This window comes from Jaculus jaculus, chromosome 1 (genome assembly GCF_020740685.1).
Source record: "Jaculus jaculus isolate mJacJac1 chromosome 1, mJacJac1.mat.Y.cur, whole genome shotgun sequence".
NCBI lineage: Eukaryota > Metazoa > Chordata > Mammalia > Rodentia > Dipodidae > Jaculus > Jaculus jaculus.
In genome coordinates, this window is record NC_059102.1 from 138,450,755 (window position 1) to 138,472,852 (window position 22,098).

The 22,098-nt window shown below is 41.4% G+C and overlaps 1 protein-coding gene across 5 annotated transcripts in view; it reads left to right on the forward strand.

Annotated features, from left to right (window-relative positions):
* Nucleotides 1-22,098, forward strand: part of Astn2 (astrotactin 2) — a 1,021,805-nt gene that overhangs the window by 608,763 nt on the left and 390,944 nt on the right. For all 5 annotated transcript variants that reach the window (XM_045154445.1, XM_045154449.1, XM_045154453.1 and 2 more), the window contains one exon: nt 11,978-12,144. In XM_045154445.1, coding sequence (XP_045010380.1) covers nt 11,978-12,144 — 167 coding nt within the window. The remainder of the gene's footprint in view (nt 1-11,977; nt 12,145-22,098) is intronic.

The following is a 22,098-nucleotide window of genomic DNA, read 5'->3' on the forward strand; positions in this document are numbered from 1 at the left end:
AAAAATGACAGCACTTTTAGATGTGGTTCTATATATATTTAAAAGAATAGTGAAGACATTTCATTATAAGGTAGAGGGAGAAAGGGACATAAAACATAAATAGAAGTGAGGTTACTACCCGCTATTGAACCTGAGAAATGATCACACCAGTGGACTGTGACAAGTTACAGAAACCTAAAGCAATCACTCACTAAAACTACACATAGAGATGCATGAAAAATTGATAAATCAAAATGAGACTATAGCCAATGTCCAGGTAACCCACATAAAAGCAGGAGGAAGAAAAAATGAAAAACAGAGAGAAGAAAGCAGAATATAAAATGGCATGAATAAATCAATTATCACATTAAAGGTAAGTCATCTATGTATACAAATTAAAAGCCAGAAATTGGCAGAGTAGATTAAGAAGCTCGAACCAATTAAATACTACCTACTAGAAATTTATTCCACATAGGAAAGTTGAAGGTAAAAAGATATATCATGCAAACAAGGCAAGAACATAAGTGATTATATTAATAATAAATAAAATAGGCTTTATTAGAAATTACCAGGAAGCAACATCATTCATGGCTAATAGGGTCATCTGTTGCGCCCCTCCCGCCAGCAGGAAGAACAACAACAACAGGATTCTTCTCAAGCACACTTTATTGGGAGCTCCAGACTGAAAGAGAGAAGGACCCTGACCCTACAGAGCCCCAAGCTTATATACTAGTGGTCAGATGATTGTGTAGTGTCGTCTGATTGGCTTAAGTCTCATCAGTTGACTATGCATCACCCAATCGGGATAGGTGAGCAGCCATGTTAGGATAACATCATGTGCTCATGCACAGACAATTAGGATACAAAAGCAGTAAACAAGCTGACACAGCAAAGCCTGATAAAGCCAGCAAGGCTTCCCACAGTAGCTGACACAGCAAAGCCTGATAAAGCCAGCATGGCTTCCCACAGTTCCCCCTTTACAAAATTGTTTTGAACCTCAGGATACCCGATCCAGGACCGGCCCTCATGATGGCCAGTCCGATCAAGGGTAGAGCCCAAGACCAAAAGCCTGCTTCAGCACCTTCCCGAGTGCAATGGAAAAATCCCTTCAGGGTGCAAAGGCTGCTCATGCAGGAATGTAAGCCTTCCAAGGTGCAATGACAACAAGGTCACTTGGTGTGCAAAGGCCTTACAGTAAGCAGGGTGGAACTAACCATTTTGCAGGCTTGCCAGCCACACTTGTGGAGATGCTCCTTGATCCAAAGCTATAAGTGCCTGAACAAACTTTATGTTATCCTGGTGACGTTGTCGTCTGATTCGACAGATAAGCCAGAGACAGAACACCATACCACACAAAAGGGCTGCTCCAAACATAGCCACCCCCACCCATTCCTTAAAGAAAGAAAATGCAGAAGATAACCAAGAAGTAAAATCTCCCAAAGAGATTGGCTCCAAATGAGTTCCATTCAGCTGTACAATCTGGAACAGTAACTTCCGAGATAGCTGCTCTCCTTCACGCGTCCAGTTTCCTGCCAAAAATTCAGCTAGCTTGCGACTCTGATTAAAAGAAGCAGTAAAATTAAATTGCAAAGGAGTAATGCACAAATGTTGATACTGAGACACACATCCAAGTTGTATTATTTTATATAATTCCTCTACTTGATTCTGCACCAAATCTACTCTTTGATTGACTAGATGAATACCAGCAAGAAGGTGTGTATTAATTGCTTCTTGTGTTTCTAATGCTGTAGAAGTCTTTTCTACTATATTATTAACAACTTCCACAGTTTGGGCCTGAGATGTCATGGCAATAGCAGCAGTAGTTGCTGCTGCAGCTGAAATGACGATGGCGGAAATGATTGCTGCAGTAATACCAAAATCTCTTTTATGACGAATAAGTCCTACTAAAGGAAAGGTATTTGGATCCGCCTCTACTGGAATGGGGACAAAAGTAGGTAATTTTACTATTAAAGCTAGATTAACTCTAGCATTCCAGCACTCTGTAAGCCAACATGTGATATTTTTACAATCTATCAAAGAGATGTTAGTGCTAACATTTGCTGTCAGAAAAAAGAATGGAGCTTGTACACAAATTGAGGCTGGATTGAAGCTACTATTAATCCATTGGTGATTTTTATTTATGTCTTTAATATAAATTTTATCATTTATATTAACTCTAACTGCTGAAACATTCCATAATGTATGTTTAGTTCCCAATAATCCTGCTAAAGCTGACACATCTGCCATTGCACCGGCCTCATTGGACAGAAGCCATTTATATCAGGGCCAACCAGCACTATTACTAAGAGTATCATCTCCTTTACTTTTAAATTGGTAACGCCTTAATGGAGGGGTCATTTGAAATCCCTGTAAGATCTGTTTCTGGATTTTATCTGAACTCTGACATGGAGTAAAAATCGGAGGAAATGCATAATTAGGTTCACACCAGGGAGCACCTTTTACATTACTAGCATATATCTTAAGATTGGGCTGTCTAGAAGGGACAGTCACTTCACTCTGTATCAATAATGTGGTAATATTAACATTTGTAACATTACCTCCCTCTCCTGACCCATTTTGTTTTTTCTTAGTAATCTGAGTTAAAGTTGCAAGTATTATACTCATATCAACTTTAGACTTTTCTAATGGGTCCTGCCAAGCACTAAGATTTTGTTTTTGTAATACAATACATGGGGGAGCTAGGTTCTTATTACCCTGGAAAAAACACAAAGTGCCATTCAGATGAAAAGAAGTTTGATTATAAATTGTTGGTGTTTGCATAGGATCCCTGATGCAAGGCATTTCCCCTTGGCAAGATGTGGAAAATAGAGTAGGTAAGACACTAGAATATGAATGAACTGGCATAGGGACAGGCCATGTTCTGGCCACAGCCCAAAACTGTATCTTAATTCCCTTTATCATCATCGGCAGGAACAGGCTCAGGATCATCAGTAGTAATACGGAGGTTGTCATTCCTTGTTGTCTCATGACGCACGATTCGAGTCAACCGCTCTGGCACCCAGATAGGATCAGCTTGGCCCTGTGGAAAAACACAAACAGCTCCCCTGGATCTGGCTATAACTGGATCCGGGCCTTTCCAGACATTTTCAAGTACATCCTTATATCCTATAGCTTCATGATATCTATTATTGGTATTAGGATCCTCAAAGACTGGATAAGCACTAGCCAGCTTTTTCCAAGTATCTGGTTTTATCAGACTACATCCGGACGAAGGACGTGCCCCAAACGGAAGTCGGCCATCTTGTTGTTTACACCTTTTACTCATAGAAGCATAAGCTGGAGGAGAAGCAAAGACGCCATCTTGTCTGGGTCTAGAACACTCCCGACCACATTCAGTCTCTACTTCCTCAAAATCCTGTTCTTCCTCTGGAGTTAATTCTTCTCCCTCAGATTCACTAGAACTTTCTATATATAAATTTGCAAGTTCCATTAAATCTGGATATAACTTAGGACCTGAATTTGGCCCTTCCTTTTGTGATTCATTTTTATTCTGTGCACTTTTATTCTGTTCTATTTGAAACCTAGGTTCTCCTTTTATTTTAACCTTTTTTTGTTTTCCCCTTTTACTTTCTTCAGACTCTGACATACTATCTTGATGATGTGCTAATATGCGTTGACCTTCCCTGATCACTTCTTCACAATGTTTGTCCTCCAAACAGGATCGCACCAAACGCCATAAGGGCTGTGTACCTGCGCGCAACTTTCGCGTTTCTGACTCACGGTCAGTGTCTCTGCCTAATTTATCCCAGCAGGTCAAATTTAAACCTCCAGTCAGCTCAAACCAAGGCGCTATCATAGCCACTTCTTCCAAAAACCCTTTAAGAGTTTTATCTGAAATCTTAAGTCTACGTTGTGTTAGTACTTCCTGAAGTGGCTCCAAAAAGGTGGAGTGGTGTTGTCCCATTTTGCAACCTTATGTATGTTACTTAGAGATCAGTTACAGGCCAAAACTTATCATATAGCACCAGGGGAACTTACCGGTACCGCCGCTCCGTGTGTTGAGTTCTGAATCCTCCCTCGGAAGTATCCTCAGGGGTCCTCTCAATTGGCCGTTTGTTGACAAGTTCCCGGGGTTCGGCACCACTTGTTGCGCCCCTCCCGCCAGCAGGAAGAACAACAACAACAGGATTCTTCTCAAGCACACTTTATTGGGAGCTCCAGACTGAAAGAGAGAAGGACCCTGACCCTACAGAGCCCCAAGCTTATATACTAGTGGTCAGATGATTGTGTAGTGTCGTCTGATTGGCTTAAGTCTCATCAGTTGACTATGCATCACCCAATCGGGATAGGTGAGCAGCCATGTTAGGATAACATCATGTGCTCATGCACAGACAATTAGGATACAAAAGCAGTAAACAAGCTGACACAGCAAAGCCTGATAAAGCCAGCAAGGCTTCCCACAGTAGCTGACACAGCAAAGCCTGATAAAGCCAGCATGGCTTCCCACAGTCATCCACAAGAAGACATAATAAACACTAATGTTTATGTATCAAAATAGAGAAAATTGCATGAAGTAATAGCTAATAGGACTGACAAGAAGTAAGATGCAGATCCATAATTACAGTCGAATACTTCAGGACTCCTCCCTCAGCATGTGGTAGAATAACAGACAGAGAATTTGTAACATTATAGAACTGCACAGCATCATTAACCAAAAGATCTAGTTAACCTTCATAGAACAACAAACCCCAAATTAATAGAACTCATATTATTTTTTAGTGCCTAGAGAACCCAGACCAAGATATCTCATAGCCTGAACCATGAAAAAGGTCTCAATATGGTTAAAGGATTCATGTCATTCATACAGAGGATTTCTCCAGAAAGTAAAAGTGAACTAGATAGCAATAACTGAGTGTTTTTGAGTTCAGAGTTTGATAACAAAATATCATAGACTGGGTGGCTTGAACAACAGTTGAGAGACCACAGTTATGAAATTAGTGCTGGGGTGATTCACTTCTGGGATAAGGACATACATGCTCCCTGATTTGCTTTAAACACAATATCTTTATGTGTCAGAGCAAGAGAGTGCTGGTCTCCTTTCCTTTTATGGGTACTAATCCCATAAATAGAGCTCCACCTCTTTGATCCAATCCCCTCAAAAAAGTGCCAAGTGAAAAGAATACCACAATAAGAGTTAAGATTTCAACAGATGAATTCTGTGGAGACATAAGCATTCAGTTCATAACAAAGACAACAAAAAAGACTCTGTGTACTTGGAAACCAAACAAAATAGTTCTGAACAATCCATGCACCAGTGAGAAAGTGTGATGGTTGGAATCTGAAAAGTCCCCTACGGGCCTATGTATTGAACACTTGGTCCTTAGGTTCTGGTAATATTTGGGGAGATAGTAGAAACCTGTGAAGGAATCTAGTTGGAGAAAGTAGGTCACTGGGGTTGTGACTAAGAAGGTCAAATCTGGACCCCAGTCCTTTTCTTCTTTCTGCTTCATGTCCTTCATAAAGGTGAGCAGCCTTTCCTTCCACATTCTACCAGTGCCATGATGTTCACTGTCCCCTTAAGCCCAAAGTAATGGATCCAAGTAATCATAAACAGAAAACCTTGAAAAATAACTGTTTCCTTTCTTTCATTGTTTCTGCCCAGTATTTTTTTTTTTTTTATCATAGGGGTATAAAAGTAACTAAAACAGAATTGGTAGCCAGCAAAACCCATTCTATATTTTGGTTGTTGGGTTGACATGAAATTAACTCTACCAAATTAATTAGCCTGTCACATTGATCTCAGCCTACTCTACAAAGTTTAAGGATCTAGAGAAAATATAAAAGTCCAGGAGTTCGAGGCCAGCCTGGGCTTCGGAGTAAGTTCCACATGTGTCTGGGCTAGAGAAGACATGGGCTCAAAGAAAAAAAAAAAAAAGCTGTGGCTGAGGAGATGGCTTAACAACTTCAGGTGCTTGTTTGCAAAGCCTTTTATCCAGGATTCAGTTCTCCAGCACCCCCTTAAAGCTAGATGCCAACTAGTACATGCATCTATGATCTCAGTGTGCCTAAGATAATAGGATGTGGAGCCAGGAGAATCCAGAGACTGTGGGCCAGCTAGTCTGGTGTTTCTTTGCAATCCAGCAATTAATTTGCAATGGCAAAGACTCTGCCTCAAAGAAGATGGAGCTAGACACATTGTGTCTCCTAACACCCACACAACTCCTGTGTCAGGCATAACCATACATAACCACATGCATGTGCACACACACACACTAAATGAATGAATGAATAAATAAATAATAACAATACATTAAAAAAATAAACGTACTATTTAGAAAGCTGGTATGGTGGTTTGATTCAGGTGTCCCCCATAAACTTAGGTGTTCTGAATGGTAGGTTCCCAGATGATGGAATTTTGTGAATTAATGTTTCCAGGAGGCAGTGTATTGTTGAGGGTAGGCATATGGGTGTTATAGCCAGTTTCCTCATGTCAGTTTTTGGCACACTCTCCTGATCCTATTGTCCACCTTATGTGGGTCAGGGAGTGATGTCTACCCTCTGCTCATGCCAATGTTTTCCCCTGCCATCATGGAACACCCCCTCGAGGCTGTAAACCAAAATAAACCTGCCCCCCCACCACAAGCTGCTCTTGGTTGGGTGATTTCTACCAGCAATGCAAATCGGACTGCAACAGCTGGGGAACAAAAAGTAATCACAAATGCATTTTCCAGATGTGACATTAGTAGTCTTTAGTTCAATTCCCAAAAAAATTCTCATTCCACCTGAAACCTCATGAGTAGACAATCTCTACTGTTGGCATTTTGGTCTTGTCAGCTTCCACCAGCATTATGCACCAAGGTCTATTAGCAGCATGTTAGGACTTTTCTAACTAGCATCTCCAGGTTCCTCTTCCCCAAAATAAATCCCAAAGGCTTAAAGACCACATCGTCAGCTTTCTTCATATCAGCACCCCTACTTCTCTGATGCCAAGTTTGTTTCAGTTACTTTTACACTTATATGAGAAAAATACTTGACAGAAACATCTTAAGAAAGGAAAGAATGAGTATTAGAAACAAAAGCCTAGCAGAAAGGCTTACAAACTCCAGTTTCATTAGATAAGACCATGTAAAGTAGCTAATGAAGATATGGTTTCAGGCATTAAAAAGAAAGCAAGCACTTGGGAAGAATGTTTCAGAGCCACCCTGCTCACAAGTGGCAGTCTAGAAAGGCATTTCTTCAAGATTCACCTTGACGTGCTTAGCTGTCCAGGATCTCAGAGGCACTGCCTCCATGCTGCAGGTGGGTTTGGTTATAACTCCATCAGCAGAGCTTAATGTCATCACATGATATTGGTTGTGGTTGCATAGAAGCTGTTGTAGTTATCTCCACATCACTAGGATAAAAGAGCCTACCAAAAACAGGTAATGGGAGGAAAATTTTTATTTGGGCTTATAGTCTCAAGGGGAAGCTTCATGATAGCAAGAAGGTGGGCTGGACATCACCTCTGCCACAGCAGGTGGAAAACAGCAGCAGAACAGTGACCTGAGTTTGGGCAAGGGGCAGCTAGCTATCATACCCCTAAGGCCACCCGAACAACACACCTCCTCCAGAAAATTGCCACCTCTGAAACTGCCACCAGGTTGGAACCAAGCATTCCAAACATAAGTTTATGGAGAAGATTTGATTCAAACCACCATAGAAGCTTCCTCCTGGATTCCAAGGGAAGGGGTGGGAGGCTAGGACATAGGTAGCAAGGTCAGAGTCCTTGCAAGGAGCCCCTGAAAAAGGCAGTGTCATAGGAGAGGAGTGAAGCCAAAGGTGTAATGGAGAGCCTAGAAAGTTATAGATTCTAAAGGCAGTGAAGGGAAGCCAAGAGAAAGGCCTTGTGGGCCGCAAACAGCAAGGCAATGGGCACAGAGGTACCTATGTTCTTTGTAGTTCGTTCCATGTCCTTATGTGTCCTCAATGCCAGAAATGGCTTCTTGTCCAGCATGAAGTAAACAGACTTCTCTCTCACCAGCTCTTGATACCATGATACTCAGTCTCTTCACCCACAAGCTCCCAAATCATATTCAGCCTCCCCCAAAGGCCCAAAGCAATGGAACCAACTGGCAGTAGTCTGAAAACATCAAATACAATAAATCCTTCCTTCCTTAAGTTATTTATGTCAGCTATAGTGTCATAAAAACACAAAAGTAATCAGCACACAAGGGAAATAAAAGATATTCTGAACTTAATGAAAATCAAGTAAAATTACAGCTAAAGCAGTTTTGGTAATATATCCGTGGCATTATATTTAATTTGAAGAAAACGTATAGACCTAAGAGCATGCATTAATAAAGAAGAAATCTAAAATCAATAACCAAAACTCCTCAGTAACTTAGGGAAATGAGAGGGATCTTAAATTTGTAACATTTCCCCCTAACTTTTAATTTTATATATTTGAGAAAGAGCTAGAAAGAGGCAGAGAGAGAAGCCATCTCTCCAACCCTAAATTTGTAACTTTTAATATTCTTCTCCCCAGTCTCTCCAGAAAGTTTTGCCTAGAGATCTATATGGAACATTGAAAGAAAAATTAACACCAAGTCTAAGAAATGTCTTCTCTGCCTGGGATGATCGCTCCACAATTTGAGGTTTGCTTGCAGAGCCTTACAGCTCATGTTCTCCTGTTCTCTTCCTCAGCACCCACATAAGGCCAGATGCAAAGTGGTGCTTCAGCTGTTCCCACTAACAAATGCCTATGAGAAACAACTTTAAAGGAGGAGAGAATGATTTGGGCTCACGTTGCCAACAGTCTTAGTTCCACGATCCACAGTTTCCTTTGTTTCTGGGCTATGGTGAGGCAGAGCATTGTGAAGGGCCTAATAGTGCAGTAGAGCTGCTAAACTCGTAGCAGCTAGTGAGAAGAGCGAGCGGGAGACAAGAAAAGTTCAAGATAGGCTCTTCAGAGGCATACTCTGAGTCATGGAAACTATGAAACTGTGGAAGGCAAGGTCTAGTTTCCATATATAGGATTTAAACTTCAGGGAGTTAAACGATGATTGTGTCAGAGCCTTCCTGGTCTAATTATCTCTGGAAACACTCTCATAGACCCAGCCAGAGGTGTGTTTCACTAATCAAGTGAACAATCAAGATTAATTATTACTACTAGAATGCAGTTAAGAACCCCAGAGTTGGCAAGCCTGAGAAGTCTTACCTCCACCAGCACTTATCTATATAGCCCTCTCTCCAGTTTCTTCACCTGTAAAATGGGAATAATGATAGTATCCACCTGTCTATGCTTCCTTTGGAATCTGCTGGAAATTACCACAAACTGAATGACTCAAAACAATAGAAATGCATTCTGTCACCATTCGGGAGACAAGAAGTCTCAAACCAAGGTATCGATGGAGGCTGCTGAGAGGAATCTATGCCTCTCCTCTTTCAACTCCTGGTGCCTACAACAGTTCTGACTCATGGCCACATCATGCTCATTTCTCTCTGAAGCACATTGATTGCTCCTCTTTCTTCCTGCCTCTCTTTTATAATGATATCTGGGATGACCTAGAAAATCCAGGTTAGTCTTCTCAGGGATGCTCACTAAACCACACTGTCAAGGATATTAGCATGGGTGGAAACCTTCATAGTTTCAGGCTTCCAGGGAATGAGGTGGAGATACATCTTTGACTGCCATTGTTAGCTTTGCACACTGGCCTGTAGTTTGCTATAAAGAACTAAGAACCAGTATAGATAACACTTGGGTTATAGAAACCCCACATCTGTATGACAAAGGCAGTAGGGGACAAGCCTGGAATGAAAACAAAACAAAACAAATATCTGTAACATAAGCTATCTTAGGTCTCTCCTAGTACTAAGTTGAGAGGGTCCAATACTGTCTGCAGACAGACAGACAAACCCAAATGGCTCCAAGTGACCCAATGACCAGGTGCCTTTCTGTCTGACCCTTGATGTTCATAAACAAGCAGTTCCTCCTCTGAGCTTGTATTAATATATACAGCACTTCACTCACAGAGAAAATTGATTTTTCTTTTTAAGCACAAAATGCAGCAATTTTATAACCTTTCTGCAGCTTAATAAAGGCCATTTACAACCAACTTTCTCCATCACCCTTCCCGGCGCCAGTCTCAAATGTCTCAAATAACTCTCTCATGCATTTGTAATTACAAATTCTTCTTAGGCAAAATTTAATTTTCAAAAGAGCTGACCTCCTTTCTGTTGTTGTTTTTTAGAAATTAATTTTTGTGTGTGTTTTCTTATTGACGTTGTTTAGGAGGGTGACTTGGGAAGGGGGCACCATGGGAGGGCACTTTAATCACAGTTGTCCAGTGATGGATGAGAGCTTAGCTCTGGGTGTTAATCTTGATAGGAATACCAACAGGATGACTGAAGTTAAAAGCTGGTGTTTTGTGGTCTTTTCAGAAGGCTGAAGCATTTGACTTGCTTCTCTATCAGCAGAGCAGAAGAAGGTGAGATTAGCTCATCAAGTGATAGAACTATGTAGCCAGATGTCCATCAGCATGAGGTCTCATATTCACAGACACCCCAAAGGTGGGTGCCAGACACATTGACAAGAGCAATGCAGTGGAACCCATGGTGGGAATCCCTGGGCTTGCTTACAGACTAAGGGTTCCATGAAAGAGTGTATACCTGGCTGACAGAAAATTTGAAATGGTCTATGGAGGACCTTATTTATCTCTTAAAGATGATTCAAGCTTTTAACAATTCATTTATGAATGGATGCTGGGGAGTGAAGTTGTTTAGAAATATCATTTCTGTAGTCACTTTGAGGATAGTACAGAGAAGCCAGTAAGGAGGCCTTTGCACACTACTCTGTGAGTATGTGAGATGCTCATTTAGAGCTCCAGCAGCAAGAGTGGGAGCAAGATCAGCTCAAGAGACAAGGGGAGTTATTTCACGTTTTGTCAGTACCAGATTCTGAGGTAATCCTCAAGTAAGGTAGGCATACACTCATGTTCCCATGTAAGCATCATTGCAAGTGTTCAGCTATGTTATGCTCACTTAGCAGAGAACAACTACGAGACTCAGAATCACACAGTGAGAAAGAAAAGAGTGGCAATTAATTTAGTATTCATTTACATTTTTTCTGTGTGTGCTTATGTGTGTCTGAATATGTATGGTGTTTTTTTTTTTTTGTGGCGGTCCTTCATGGCATAGTAGACATGTGTAGGTCACAGGACAAGCTTGGTGCACTTGTCCTATCCTCTGCCTTCTTTTTGAGATTGGGGTCTTTGTTTTTTTTCAAGTTTAAGAGAGATTTTATTAGATTAAGAGAAGAAGAGTAGAGAGACTATGAAAAGCGCCTACCCATGAAAAGACAGAAGGAATAAAGACCCTTCTTGTTGTTGTGATTTTTTGTTTGTTTGTTTGTTTTGCCACTGCTTGTGCACCAGAGTAGCTGGCTCAAGAGCTTCCAGATACTCCTGGACTCCACCTCCCATTGCCACAGGCACATTGGGATCACAGAGGTGTGCACCACTTTGTGTCTGTCTTTTACGTGTGCTGGGGAATGGCAGTCAGGCTCTCATAGTTTTAAGCAAGTGCCTTTGCTGAGCCAACTTTCCATCTCTGAAGAGCTGGAACTTAAACACATGTTGTGAGGGGTTCCTTAAAATATGTCTTGAAGCTTCTCTAACTGACCTTTATAGCAAAGGACTCTACCAGGCAATAACAATGAAAACAATAATGCAGGTGATCCCAGCAATACTGGCATTAACCGTGCCAGCATATGCTGCATGGCTGCTGTGTAAATCTGTTCTAAGCACATTGCCAAAATTATGTCCCTTCTCTCTCACACTCTGCAAGACAGATGCTCACAAAAGTCCCATTTTCCAGGTAGAGACACTGAGGTTCAGAGAAGTATGGAGGTTTGTCCAGTGTCACAGTTTTCCCTGGGCTGAGGCGGTGACTCCATCTGTGAGGGTGTCTAACACTTAAGTCTTTCAGAAGGAGAGAGGAGAGAGGATGTGGTTTGCTACCTCCTGTGCCATAGCCAATAAGCTGTTTTCTCTCCTCATAGTGCCCCGAGGAGCTGAAGCCCATGAAGGATGGCTCTGGCTGCTATGACCACTCCAAGGGCATTGACTGCTCTGATGGCTTCAACGGAGGCTGTGAGCAGCTATGCCTGCAGCAAACAATGCCTTTGCCCTACGATGCCACCTCCAGCACCATCTTCATGTTCTGCGGGTGAGTCTTCATCCCCAAGGCTCAGGGGCTCCCACACAGCAATGGGAAATGCATGGGAAAAGGGTCAAGAGCTACAGCTTGACTATGCTGAAGCAGACCTTCAAGGACATGGCCTTTCACATCTTCTATTTCAGAGTGAGAGGCAACAGTTTCATCTGCTGGGTGTGTGAAGGAAAAGGCAGTAATTGAGGAATACATATACTCAATGGTGGGTGTCTGGGTTAATGTCATCTCATTGCCATCGTCCACTTCAAGGTTGCATGTCCCTCCAGAACCATCAGTGTAGTGCAGACAATAAAGTAGGGACCTGAAAGGTGTAACATATAAACATAAGGCCTGCATTCGGTAGGTACTCAGCAGAGTGACTTCATTGTTCAGCTTCTCTGTTTTCTTGATACTTGTCTAGATAAGGACAGCTAACTGGGAGGAAGATATAAAGGAAACCAGGCAGGAAAGCTTGAAGTACAACCTCTGGCTTGTGAAGTCAAGCCCAGGTGCTTTTGGGGTTATTCTTTTCATTGCTGTTGTTTTGTTTCCCCAGTGCTGGGAATTGAACCCAGAACCTCACACATGCCAGGCAAGCACTCTACCACTGAGTTTTATCCCAAGCCCCACAAGCTGAGTTTTGAAAATAGCAGGAAATTATAAGAGGAGAATTCATTAAAACCAGCATGCTAATGATCTAGGACAGGCCATTTCCTTCTCTCTAGACCCTGGCTAGCATTCCTAGTAACCTTGATTTCCACCTGTAGGAGTTACCTCTCCCCTTCAGGGAATACCATGGTGTCTGGTCCTCAGTAGTGAGGAAATGGCAACATGTTTTCTTCTTGTCATTCCCTTTCTTATTGAACTTTTACAGTAATAAGCTTGCTCATCTTTTGGCATTCTGTGACTCAGAAAATGAATCTGTGCACATATGAGTAGTGTACCCAATGCTCTCATTATGAAGCGAAGTAAAATATGAAATTTAGCAGCCATGACAGTACTATGTATCACAAAAAAAAGGAGGTGGGGACAAGTATACATTTAATTGCTGCTTATCAGAAAATTCATTTAACATGCATACTCCAGTAGAGTTCAGTACTTAATTCAAGGTCTCCATCCCTGCCCCACTTGCACTTGAGGCTATGGGTACCTTCAGGCAGGTATTGGAGCAGCTCACTGGAGGCCCTAGATATGTATCAGTAAAATAAATAAGAAATAAATTAGTGTGTGCAGACCTGAATTATGACTGTTTCTCTTCAGTTTAAGTGACTGCAGGGCAGTGTTGAGTAAATTATGCATAAACTCTGATCTGCAGGCTTGCATACCGAGTCAGCTGTGTTCTCATCATTGCCATTTTCCTCATTGTGTATTTGGGCAAGGGCGTTCTGTTGAAAATAACAACAGGCACAGCAGACATGGCAGAAATAATGGATTTTGACATCAGGGACCATCATTGCCTACCACCCAGTGTACACTACAGGGCACTTTGCATTCAGGAGGCAAAGATTCTACTCCTTGTGCTACTTCTCTCACTTAGGCTTTAGCAGGCAAGCTTTCCAGGTCTCTTGACCTTCAGTTTCCTCGTTCGTAAGATTTTGATAATGTTCAAGGCCATAGAATTAATACTATGTATAACTCCTGGCCTCATGGAGGTGTGACTTTGAGCAAATTCCTTAACAATATTTTACTGTGTTATTTTACTCAGTTTCCTCATGTGTAAAACAGGCATAGTAATAGTCTCTGCCAGACTGAAGATATAGCTTAGCGGTTAAAGTGCTTGCCTGCAAAGCCTAAGGACTCAGGTTTGATTCCCCAGTTCCCACATAAGCTAGAAACACAAGGAGGCACATGCTTCTGGAGTTTGCAGTGGCTGGAGGCCCTGGTGTGCCCATTCTCTAGAGGCACTGGTGTGCCCATCATTTCCCTATCTGCCTCTTTCCCTCTCTCTCAAATAAATAAATAAGTCTTTGTTCATAGGATTGGAATGAGGGATGCCTCATTACATATGTTACAATTTATATGAGTATACAAAGTTCCTTGGAAACATGTTGCATTGAGTAAGATCTCTCTGTGTGCATTAAGTAAAGCCATTTCAATGAATGACCCTTATGACAGTTGCCTACCACATGCTCAATGACCCAATTACCTCCACAATTTTGTTTCCAAGCTTGTGAACTAACTAACCTTCTCTACCATGAAAACTGAATGCAAGTGTTAAATGTGAGTGGACGGAGGCAGAGTGGAGGTGAGCTGGTATAAAGTCCATTCACTGTCAGCAAACCGAGCATAAAAAGGAAATAAGACTCAGGGCTCCTAAAACCAACTGTATTTCCCACATGCTTTGGAAATCATCCATTAAGGATGCAAATGAGAAGTTGCCCACACTTGTTAGAAGCACTGTAAACAATAAAGGCTATTAGCAGGTGCTTGTGAGAGAGTTAGCAGAGAGAGAAGTGGGAGGCTGTTGAATTAAGCAGGGAAAAAAATAAATAAATAAAATAAAACAAACCCTCCCATAAAGAAATCTTCTCAACTTGCACTATGACCTTTCTAAGGTTGGACAGTAGCTGGTCATAAAAACCTATTTGTAGCCAAGTTAATGATAGCAGCTAAGGACTTATTAAGTACATCCTATATGTTATAACTTTTCTAAATGTACTGTGAACATTCGTTCTTTTAATTATCATAACAACTCTGCAAGAGAAATACCATTCTGATCCCATTTGCTGCTGAGAAAACCAAATCCAGGTGTCTCAGCTTAAAGCAGCACAGCTGGTTAGTAGAAGGCATAGAGATTCAAAGTCAGACTGTGGGGCTCTAGTCCCAACCAAGACAGGTCTGGTTTCAGTTGCCAGCCTCCAAGTATTCTAGGCATGTGATCTTGAGCAAATCACTCAACTTCTCTGAGCCTCTGTTCTTTCATGTAGAATCAGAAATGGCTGCAGACTACTGTAAGGATTATGAAAAATTGTGTAGGCACAGGGACTGGCATGTTGGATGAAACAGTCTGTAAGACATGCAGTCACTATTTTAATAGGCATAAAGCCATTGCATTTACATATTCAATTTGTAGATGTTATGTTTTGTGTTTATTTCTTTCTCTATATCTAGCTTCTAGAACTCTGCCTTGTATATAGTAGATACTCAACTGGTAATTATTTGGGAGTGGGGTGGGCATGTGTGTAGGTGTGTTTGTGCAGTATTGAGGTATGGTTATGTGATGTGATGTGTCTATAGTATATGCACGTGTGTCTATTTGCATGCAGAGGCCAGCAAGGAGAACTTTTTTTTTCCTCTTATCATTCATCCGCCTATCATTTTGTTTTATATTTTTGTTTTACTTTGTTTTTTTCCACATAGGTAGGGTCTTACTCTAGTCCAGGCTGACCTAGAAATCACTATGTAGTCTCAGGGTGGCCTCAAATTTATAGTAATCCTCCTACCTCTGCCTCCAGAGTGCTGAGATTAAAGTTGTATGCCACCATGTCTCTCACTCAATCCAGAACTGCCATTTTTACAGTTTTTTTTTTTTTGTTGTTGTTGTTGTTTGTTTGTTTTCATCAGCAAGCACCACCTATTCCCCAGTCTCTGCCCCTCCAGGATTTGGGTTACAGTGTGCATGACTATAACCAGCTGTTTAGGTAAGTGTTAGGGCATCAAACTGGGGTAGTTTCAGGCCCTCATGCTTGCGCATGAAGCACTGAGCCATCTCCCTAGCTAGGCTAATTAGTAAACAACAACAAAAGGCTTTGGGAGGATAATAACAGATACAGCAGATATCGTTGAGTATATCCTCAGTACTTTGTTTTATTTATGTTTTATTTTGATACAGGGTGTGGTGGTTTGAATAGATGGCCCCCAATATATTCAGTATTTTATTATTTTGTAGTTTGCATCTGTAGCCACCTGGCTGGAGGCGGTTTCACTGGGTGGATCTTAAAGTGTGGTGGTGGGTTTAAGATTTCAATCTAAAGGTATGCAAAGTGTTCCTAGCAGGAGTTCCTGAAGTGTGCTGTGCTGTGTGGCTTTTGGCTTGTGCTTCTCTCTTTGCTTGGACCTGTGAAGGCAGGCCAGCTTCTTCTGACATTTATGGAACTTCCCCTGGATCTGTAAGCTTCAATAAATATCCCTTCCTCTGTAACTGTGCCTGGTCTGGAAGTTCATCTCAGCAAACTTGAGTCTGCTACACAGGGTCTCATATAGCCTCCACTATTGAACTTGCCTGTACCTCTTAGAGCTGGGATTATAGGCATGTACTACTATGCCTGACCATTTGTCTACACTTCCAATTTCACCCATGAAGTCATGACACCTCTTAAGGGCTAAATCTCCAGCTAGCTACCCTGATTGTCAGCTTCTCGTTAGACCAACTCCCCTCCCCAACCCTCGACTGAGTAATGAATCTTTTCTCTAGGATCAAGCAGCCCACTCCAGTTGCCCTGCCTATGGGAGCCCCATTGCTTTCTTGACGTGTTTTACTGGTACTGCCATACTGGGTACCCCTCAAGAACAGGGGGCCATGTTATGGTCCCCTGTGTGCTCATGTTGCCATTCTCTCCTGCTGACACAGGAGAGGACTCACCCATCTCAGGTTTGTTTACCTGCTCCAGTGCCTGAGGTTTTATGATAAGCAGAGTGTAGGGAAGCATTGATCTCAAGTGTCTGACCACCAAGGACAAAGAAGATGTGGAGAGCTAGTAGGTGAATCTCCCTTGGTTTTATGGGTGCTGGCAGAACCCAGGCACCAGGGTGGCTGGCAGAATGCTTCAGGGTAGGCTGTGAAGGTCACTGGATACTGAGTTAAAACATTTATAATAAATCTTATAGGTGAGAAAGCATTACCTTTTGTGAAGTCCAGGGCAAGTTACCTAGCAACCAAGTTTATTTGTTGCATTTGTGTGGGTGTGTTTACAATGAACATTTCCAAGAGAACTTAATTTTATCCACATAAATCTGACTTGCTTTTGTAGACAGGTTCATGTTGCTGGGATGAACATCTAAACCAGACAGAGTTTATGGGAAGAAGTGCTTTATTTCAAGCTCACAGATCCAGGAGGAAGTTCCATCATGGCAGAAGAAGCTGCTTCCACACATCCAAACACAGAGAAAAACTGCAGAAAGCAAGACACCAGCTCAGCACATACACAAAACCACCAGAGCTCAGACTTCCCCACATACCTTTGAGCTGGAAATTAGATCTACCCCCAAACACACCTTAGGGCAGGACCCCAGGATCCACCTACTATGACACTTTCTCCGGTCAGGTGGCTAGAGGCTCAAGTTATAGCTTTAATAAAACACCTGAGTCTATACGAGACATAAATTCACACCACCACATATGCTTTAAAAAAGCTGTTCAATGTCTGGCTGGAGAGATGGCTTAGTGGTTAAGCACTTGCCTGTGAAGCCTGAGGACCCCAGTTTGAGGCCCAATTCCCCAGGACCCATCTAAGCCAGATGCACAAGGTGGCACACCTCTGGAGGTCATTTGCAGTGGCTAGAGGTCCTGGTGCACCCATTCTCTCTCTCTGACTTTTTCTCTGTCACTCTCAAATAAATTAAATAAAATAAATATATTTTTTTAAAAGCTGTTAATGTAAAGCTAGGAAGGACTAAGCAGGCTGAGTGTAAAGATTGAAAGTGTAAGGGGGGAAGTGGTTTCCAGAGTATGAAATCATAAGGATCACTCCATATGACATAAATTTAGATTTGTGCTCCTTGACAACAGAAATAAACTGAGAAAAGAGAAACAAGACAGGACAGAACAAAACAAAACAGTGGCTCTATCATTGTCTTTGCTTGAGGAAAAAAAAAGTTGAGGTTATCTGTTTAGTTTTAAGGGGTATTAGCTACCTGACATTGTTTGCTAAGAGATTTCTTCATCTGTTCATATGTAAGAAGGGATGAAGTTGCATCAGCATTTTGGCAGTTTTAATGTTTTCCAGGTAATTTAGAGAAGAAACGGAAACCTAAATTCATGCCCCAGCCACTGAGGAGGTAAAGTGAGGATAGGAGCTTGAAATATCCCAAGTATTTCTTGGTTCCAATTTCACTGACGATGGGTTTGGATACATGGACATGGTGGGCATGGAAACATGTCCAGTCTCCAATCGTCCTAATCACTCTCTGTGTTGATTGTTCATTTCATGTGATTGTGGGAAAAGATAAGAGATAAATGCAAGTGAGTAATATTCATAGTTAATCTGCAGCTGCTTGTTTCCATCTTCAGAAGCGATATCTGCTTTGGACTTAGGAAACAATGTACTACAGAGTGAAGACAATGGGTTTGATCTGAGCATCAGTAACCATTTGTAGCTCATCCACTGAACAATTGTAGTTTCCACCTTTGAAGATGGAAAGGAGCCCTCTGATTTTAGCTTGCAGATGTAGGTTTACTTCTCATACCTAACTCCAGATGCCTGCATGCCAACAGGGAGGTTTCCGATGTGAGGACTGAATGTAGGGCCTCATGCAATTGTGCTTATAGTGAGCCGCAGCCTGCCCTTATGACCCTGTGCTCTAAGTTTTAAATATTTGCAAAATTAAGACATAAAAAATGCTTGTGGAGGATTGAGAGAGAAACATGAATTCTATTGGTGAGCTGTTTTTCAGTGGGCTTTGCAGTATGTTAATTCTGAAACATGCTCAGAGGTTAAAAAGATAAAGGAGGCAGTGAGCTTCAGAGGAGAAGTGTGCAGGATCCTGAGGCACCTGGGGCTGATCAAGCCTGTGAAAAGTTCTGCAAGGCAGAAACATACTTTTGATTGTAAAACGGTCATATTTCCTACACTTTACAACATAGAATTAAGTGCAGCTTTCTGGAAATGCTTTGACAGAGTTGAATTTTCTTTCCTCCCTTTGGGATAAGTGAAATGCTAGTGTCTCTTAAATTGTTGAGTCTGAGTAGATAAAGTATTCTATCTAATTTAGCCCAGAATTCCCTCATGGAACCTGAGTTCTTGTCCTATTCTTCCCTTCTCTTTTCTTCCCTTCCTTTCCTTTTGCTCTTTTCTTTCTTTTTTTCTAAATAGTTCTGAATTCATTACCTCCAAGATGTTTCTTCTAGAACCCTAATGTTGAGTGAAACTTACAGATTCAGATCTCACAGAGGACAGCATTACACATCTTAGTTTTCACTAACATTCAGATAATCCTGCTGCTCTTCATGGGATAGACTTCTATGATATGACTAGTGGGGTTAATACAGCTGAGGTCCTTGGCTGCTAGCTAGCCCTGGCCCTGATGACCTACCTGGGGATAGGATTTCTCACAGGGCAGTGAAAGGAGCTTGCTCCTCTGTTGCCATGGTGATAGGAAGCTTGCTTCACTTCTACTTTGATCCAAGCCTCTGAGGTGTATTTCCTTAGGTTTTTCTTAGCCTGAACTTTCTCCAGTCTCAATTTCATTTTTAGGATTTGATTCCCCTATTTATTTTAAAAAATAGTTTCCAGTTTATGTATGCCAATAAATAATTTCATTGGCTCCATAAAACACTGAAGAATAACTGAATAAGCAAGCAAGTAAATACTTGAATAAATATATTTTCCTGTAGCCTCTAGATTCATTTTTTGGGTGTTGGGGGAAGTAGATTATAGAAGGTTATTTATGTTGAAGTGGAAAGAGCACTGGATTTGGAGTAATGTCAAGGCCTAGCTTTTCCAAAGTGCCCTTAACAAGGACATCAAGGAAAGGAAATATCTTGAGCCTCTGATCATAAGTGGCAGTGCTAGAATGGAAGTGCCCATCTCATGATGTTTCTGTGAGGATTAAATAAAACATGCTTTAGGCTTAGCAGTTAAGGCACTTGCCTGCAAAGTCTAAGGACCCAGGCTAGATTCCCCAGTACTCATCTAAGCCAGATCCATAAAGTGGCACATACATCTGGAGTTTATTTGGAATGGTTAGAGGCCCTGGCATGCCCATTGTCAATCTCTCTCTCTCTCTCTCTCTCTCTCTCTCTCTGTCTATCTCTTGTTCTTTCTCTTTCAAATAAATAAATATATATGCATTTTTTAAACCTGCTCTTGGCTAAACACATAGAAGGTTTTTTGTTGGCCTCACTAGAGCCTCATCTAGCTTTGTCACTCCCTCTAATGTGTTGGGTGTGTTAAAGGCAACACATTCGTTGCCTTCTGATAAAATGTCCAGTCTGTCTATACCCATTTTATGTTTTGCATTTTGGCACATGTATAAATATATAATTTCATGCAGATCTTGGCTGTTTTCCTGAGAGCCTACGCTCTTTAGAATTTCTGTAAGAAAATCTCCCCGACAACAGAATGTTCTAACATAGCTGTGTAATTATGTGTCACCATACAAAAATAAAATTTTAAAAAGAAATCAACAACCAAATAGACCTTCACGTAAATCTTCCCATGCACCAAGGTGCCTTAGGAGGTAGGAGGATTGCTCACATTTCAAGATTAAGAAGATTATTAGCCTTTATGAGTCTTCCCTTTTGTTTTTTTTTAAACCTGTATTCATAAGGGTCTTACTTAGACCCTACCTCAGGCCATTTATACCTCTAACCTTCCTTTCCTGCCTAAATCATAATCCTTTTTTACCTCTAAGCAAAAATAGAAAAAGTAAAAGAAAGAAAGAAAGAAAGAAAGAAAGAAAGAAAGAAAGAAAGAAAGAAAGAAAGAAAAAGGAAAATCACCCAAACCTGCAGTTTTGATGTAAAATCATACATTCACTCACACTCATATCCACACACTCTCAGATAGATAGTGAAGTGTGGACTGCCAGGTGACTAGACCCTCCACGTCTCTGAATCTCAGTTTTCTCACTTGGCAATGGGAGTAGGGATACAATACAAGGGTCGAGCTTTTCCTATTGCTTCTGTAACAAATCTCTATAAACAATACATTTATGTTCTCACAGCTAGTCAGATTTACTTAAATGTAATGCCCCAGTGGGGTTACATTTGTTTGGAGACTTTAAAAGAGAATTTATTTCCTTGACTTTTCAGATGCTAGAGGCTGTCTGCATTCCTGGGTTCTCTTGCATTTTCTCTCCTAAGGCTACACAAGACCTACCCAAATAACTCAGGACTGTCTCCCCAAGTCAAGTTTCTCCAGCCACATTTACAAGTTCTACTTTGCACGTAAGATAATGTATTCACAGGTAGGATAGTAAGCTCTCCTTTACTATAACAAAATCCTTTGAGAGAAATCAGCTCATAAGGAAGAAAGCTTCTTTTAACTCCTGGTCTCATAGGTTTCAGGCTGTGGTTGCTTGGGCCTGTTACTCTGGGCCCATAATAGCACTGTGTTTGATTGGCAGTATGTGAGGTAAAGGAGGATGTGAACCTTGTGACAGCTAAAAAGAGAGACAAGAGGCCACAGTCTTAATGTCCCGGTCAGCAGCAGTGGCACACCCTCCCCTCATTGATGACCTAGCCTCCCCTGACTAGGCCCCACCTTTATATAGTTTCATGATCTCTCAGTAGTGCCATGGGCTGGTTAACCACACTGTGAATCATTAGAACGCCTTTATTTTTAGAAATACTTTCCTTTCTAAAATACTAGTATTTTAGAAATACTAATATCATGTCTCTAATATGTGTGTGTGTGTGTGTGTGTGTGTGTGTGTGTGTGTGTGTGTGTGTGTATTATTTGAGAGAGAAGGAGAGAGAAAGAGGCAGAGAGAGAGAGAGAGAGAGAGAGAGAGAGAGAGAGAGAGAGAGAGAGAGAATTGCCACACCAAGGTCTCTAGCCACTGCAAACAAACTCCCGAAACATGTACCACCTTGTGCATCTGGCTTTATGTGAGTCCTGAAGAATCAAACTCAGGTCTTTAGGCTTTTCAGGCAAGTACCTTAACCACTGAGCAATCTCTTTAGCCTGAGACACATTTATTTAAGCTATAGAAATAGGTTTTGAGGATCAAGATGCAGACATTTAAGGAGACTTTTATCCTATTGATTACAGGTTATAAGGAGAAAATCGGCTTTATACACAGAGCTTT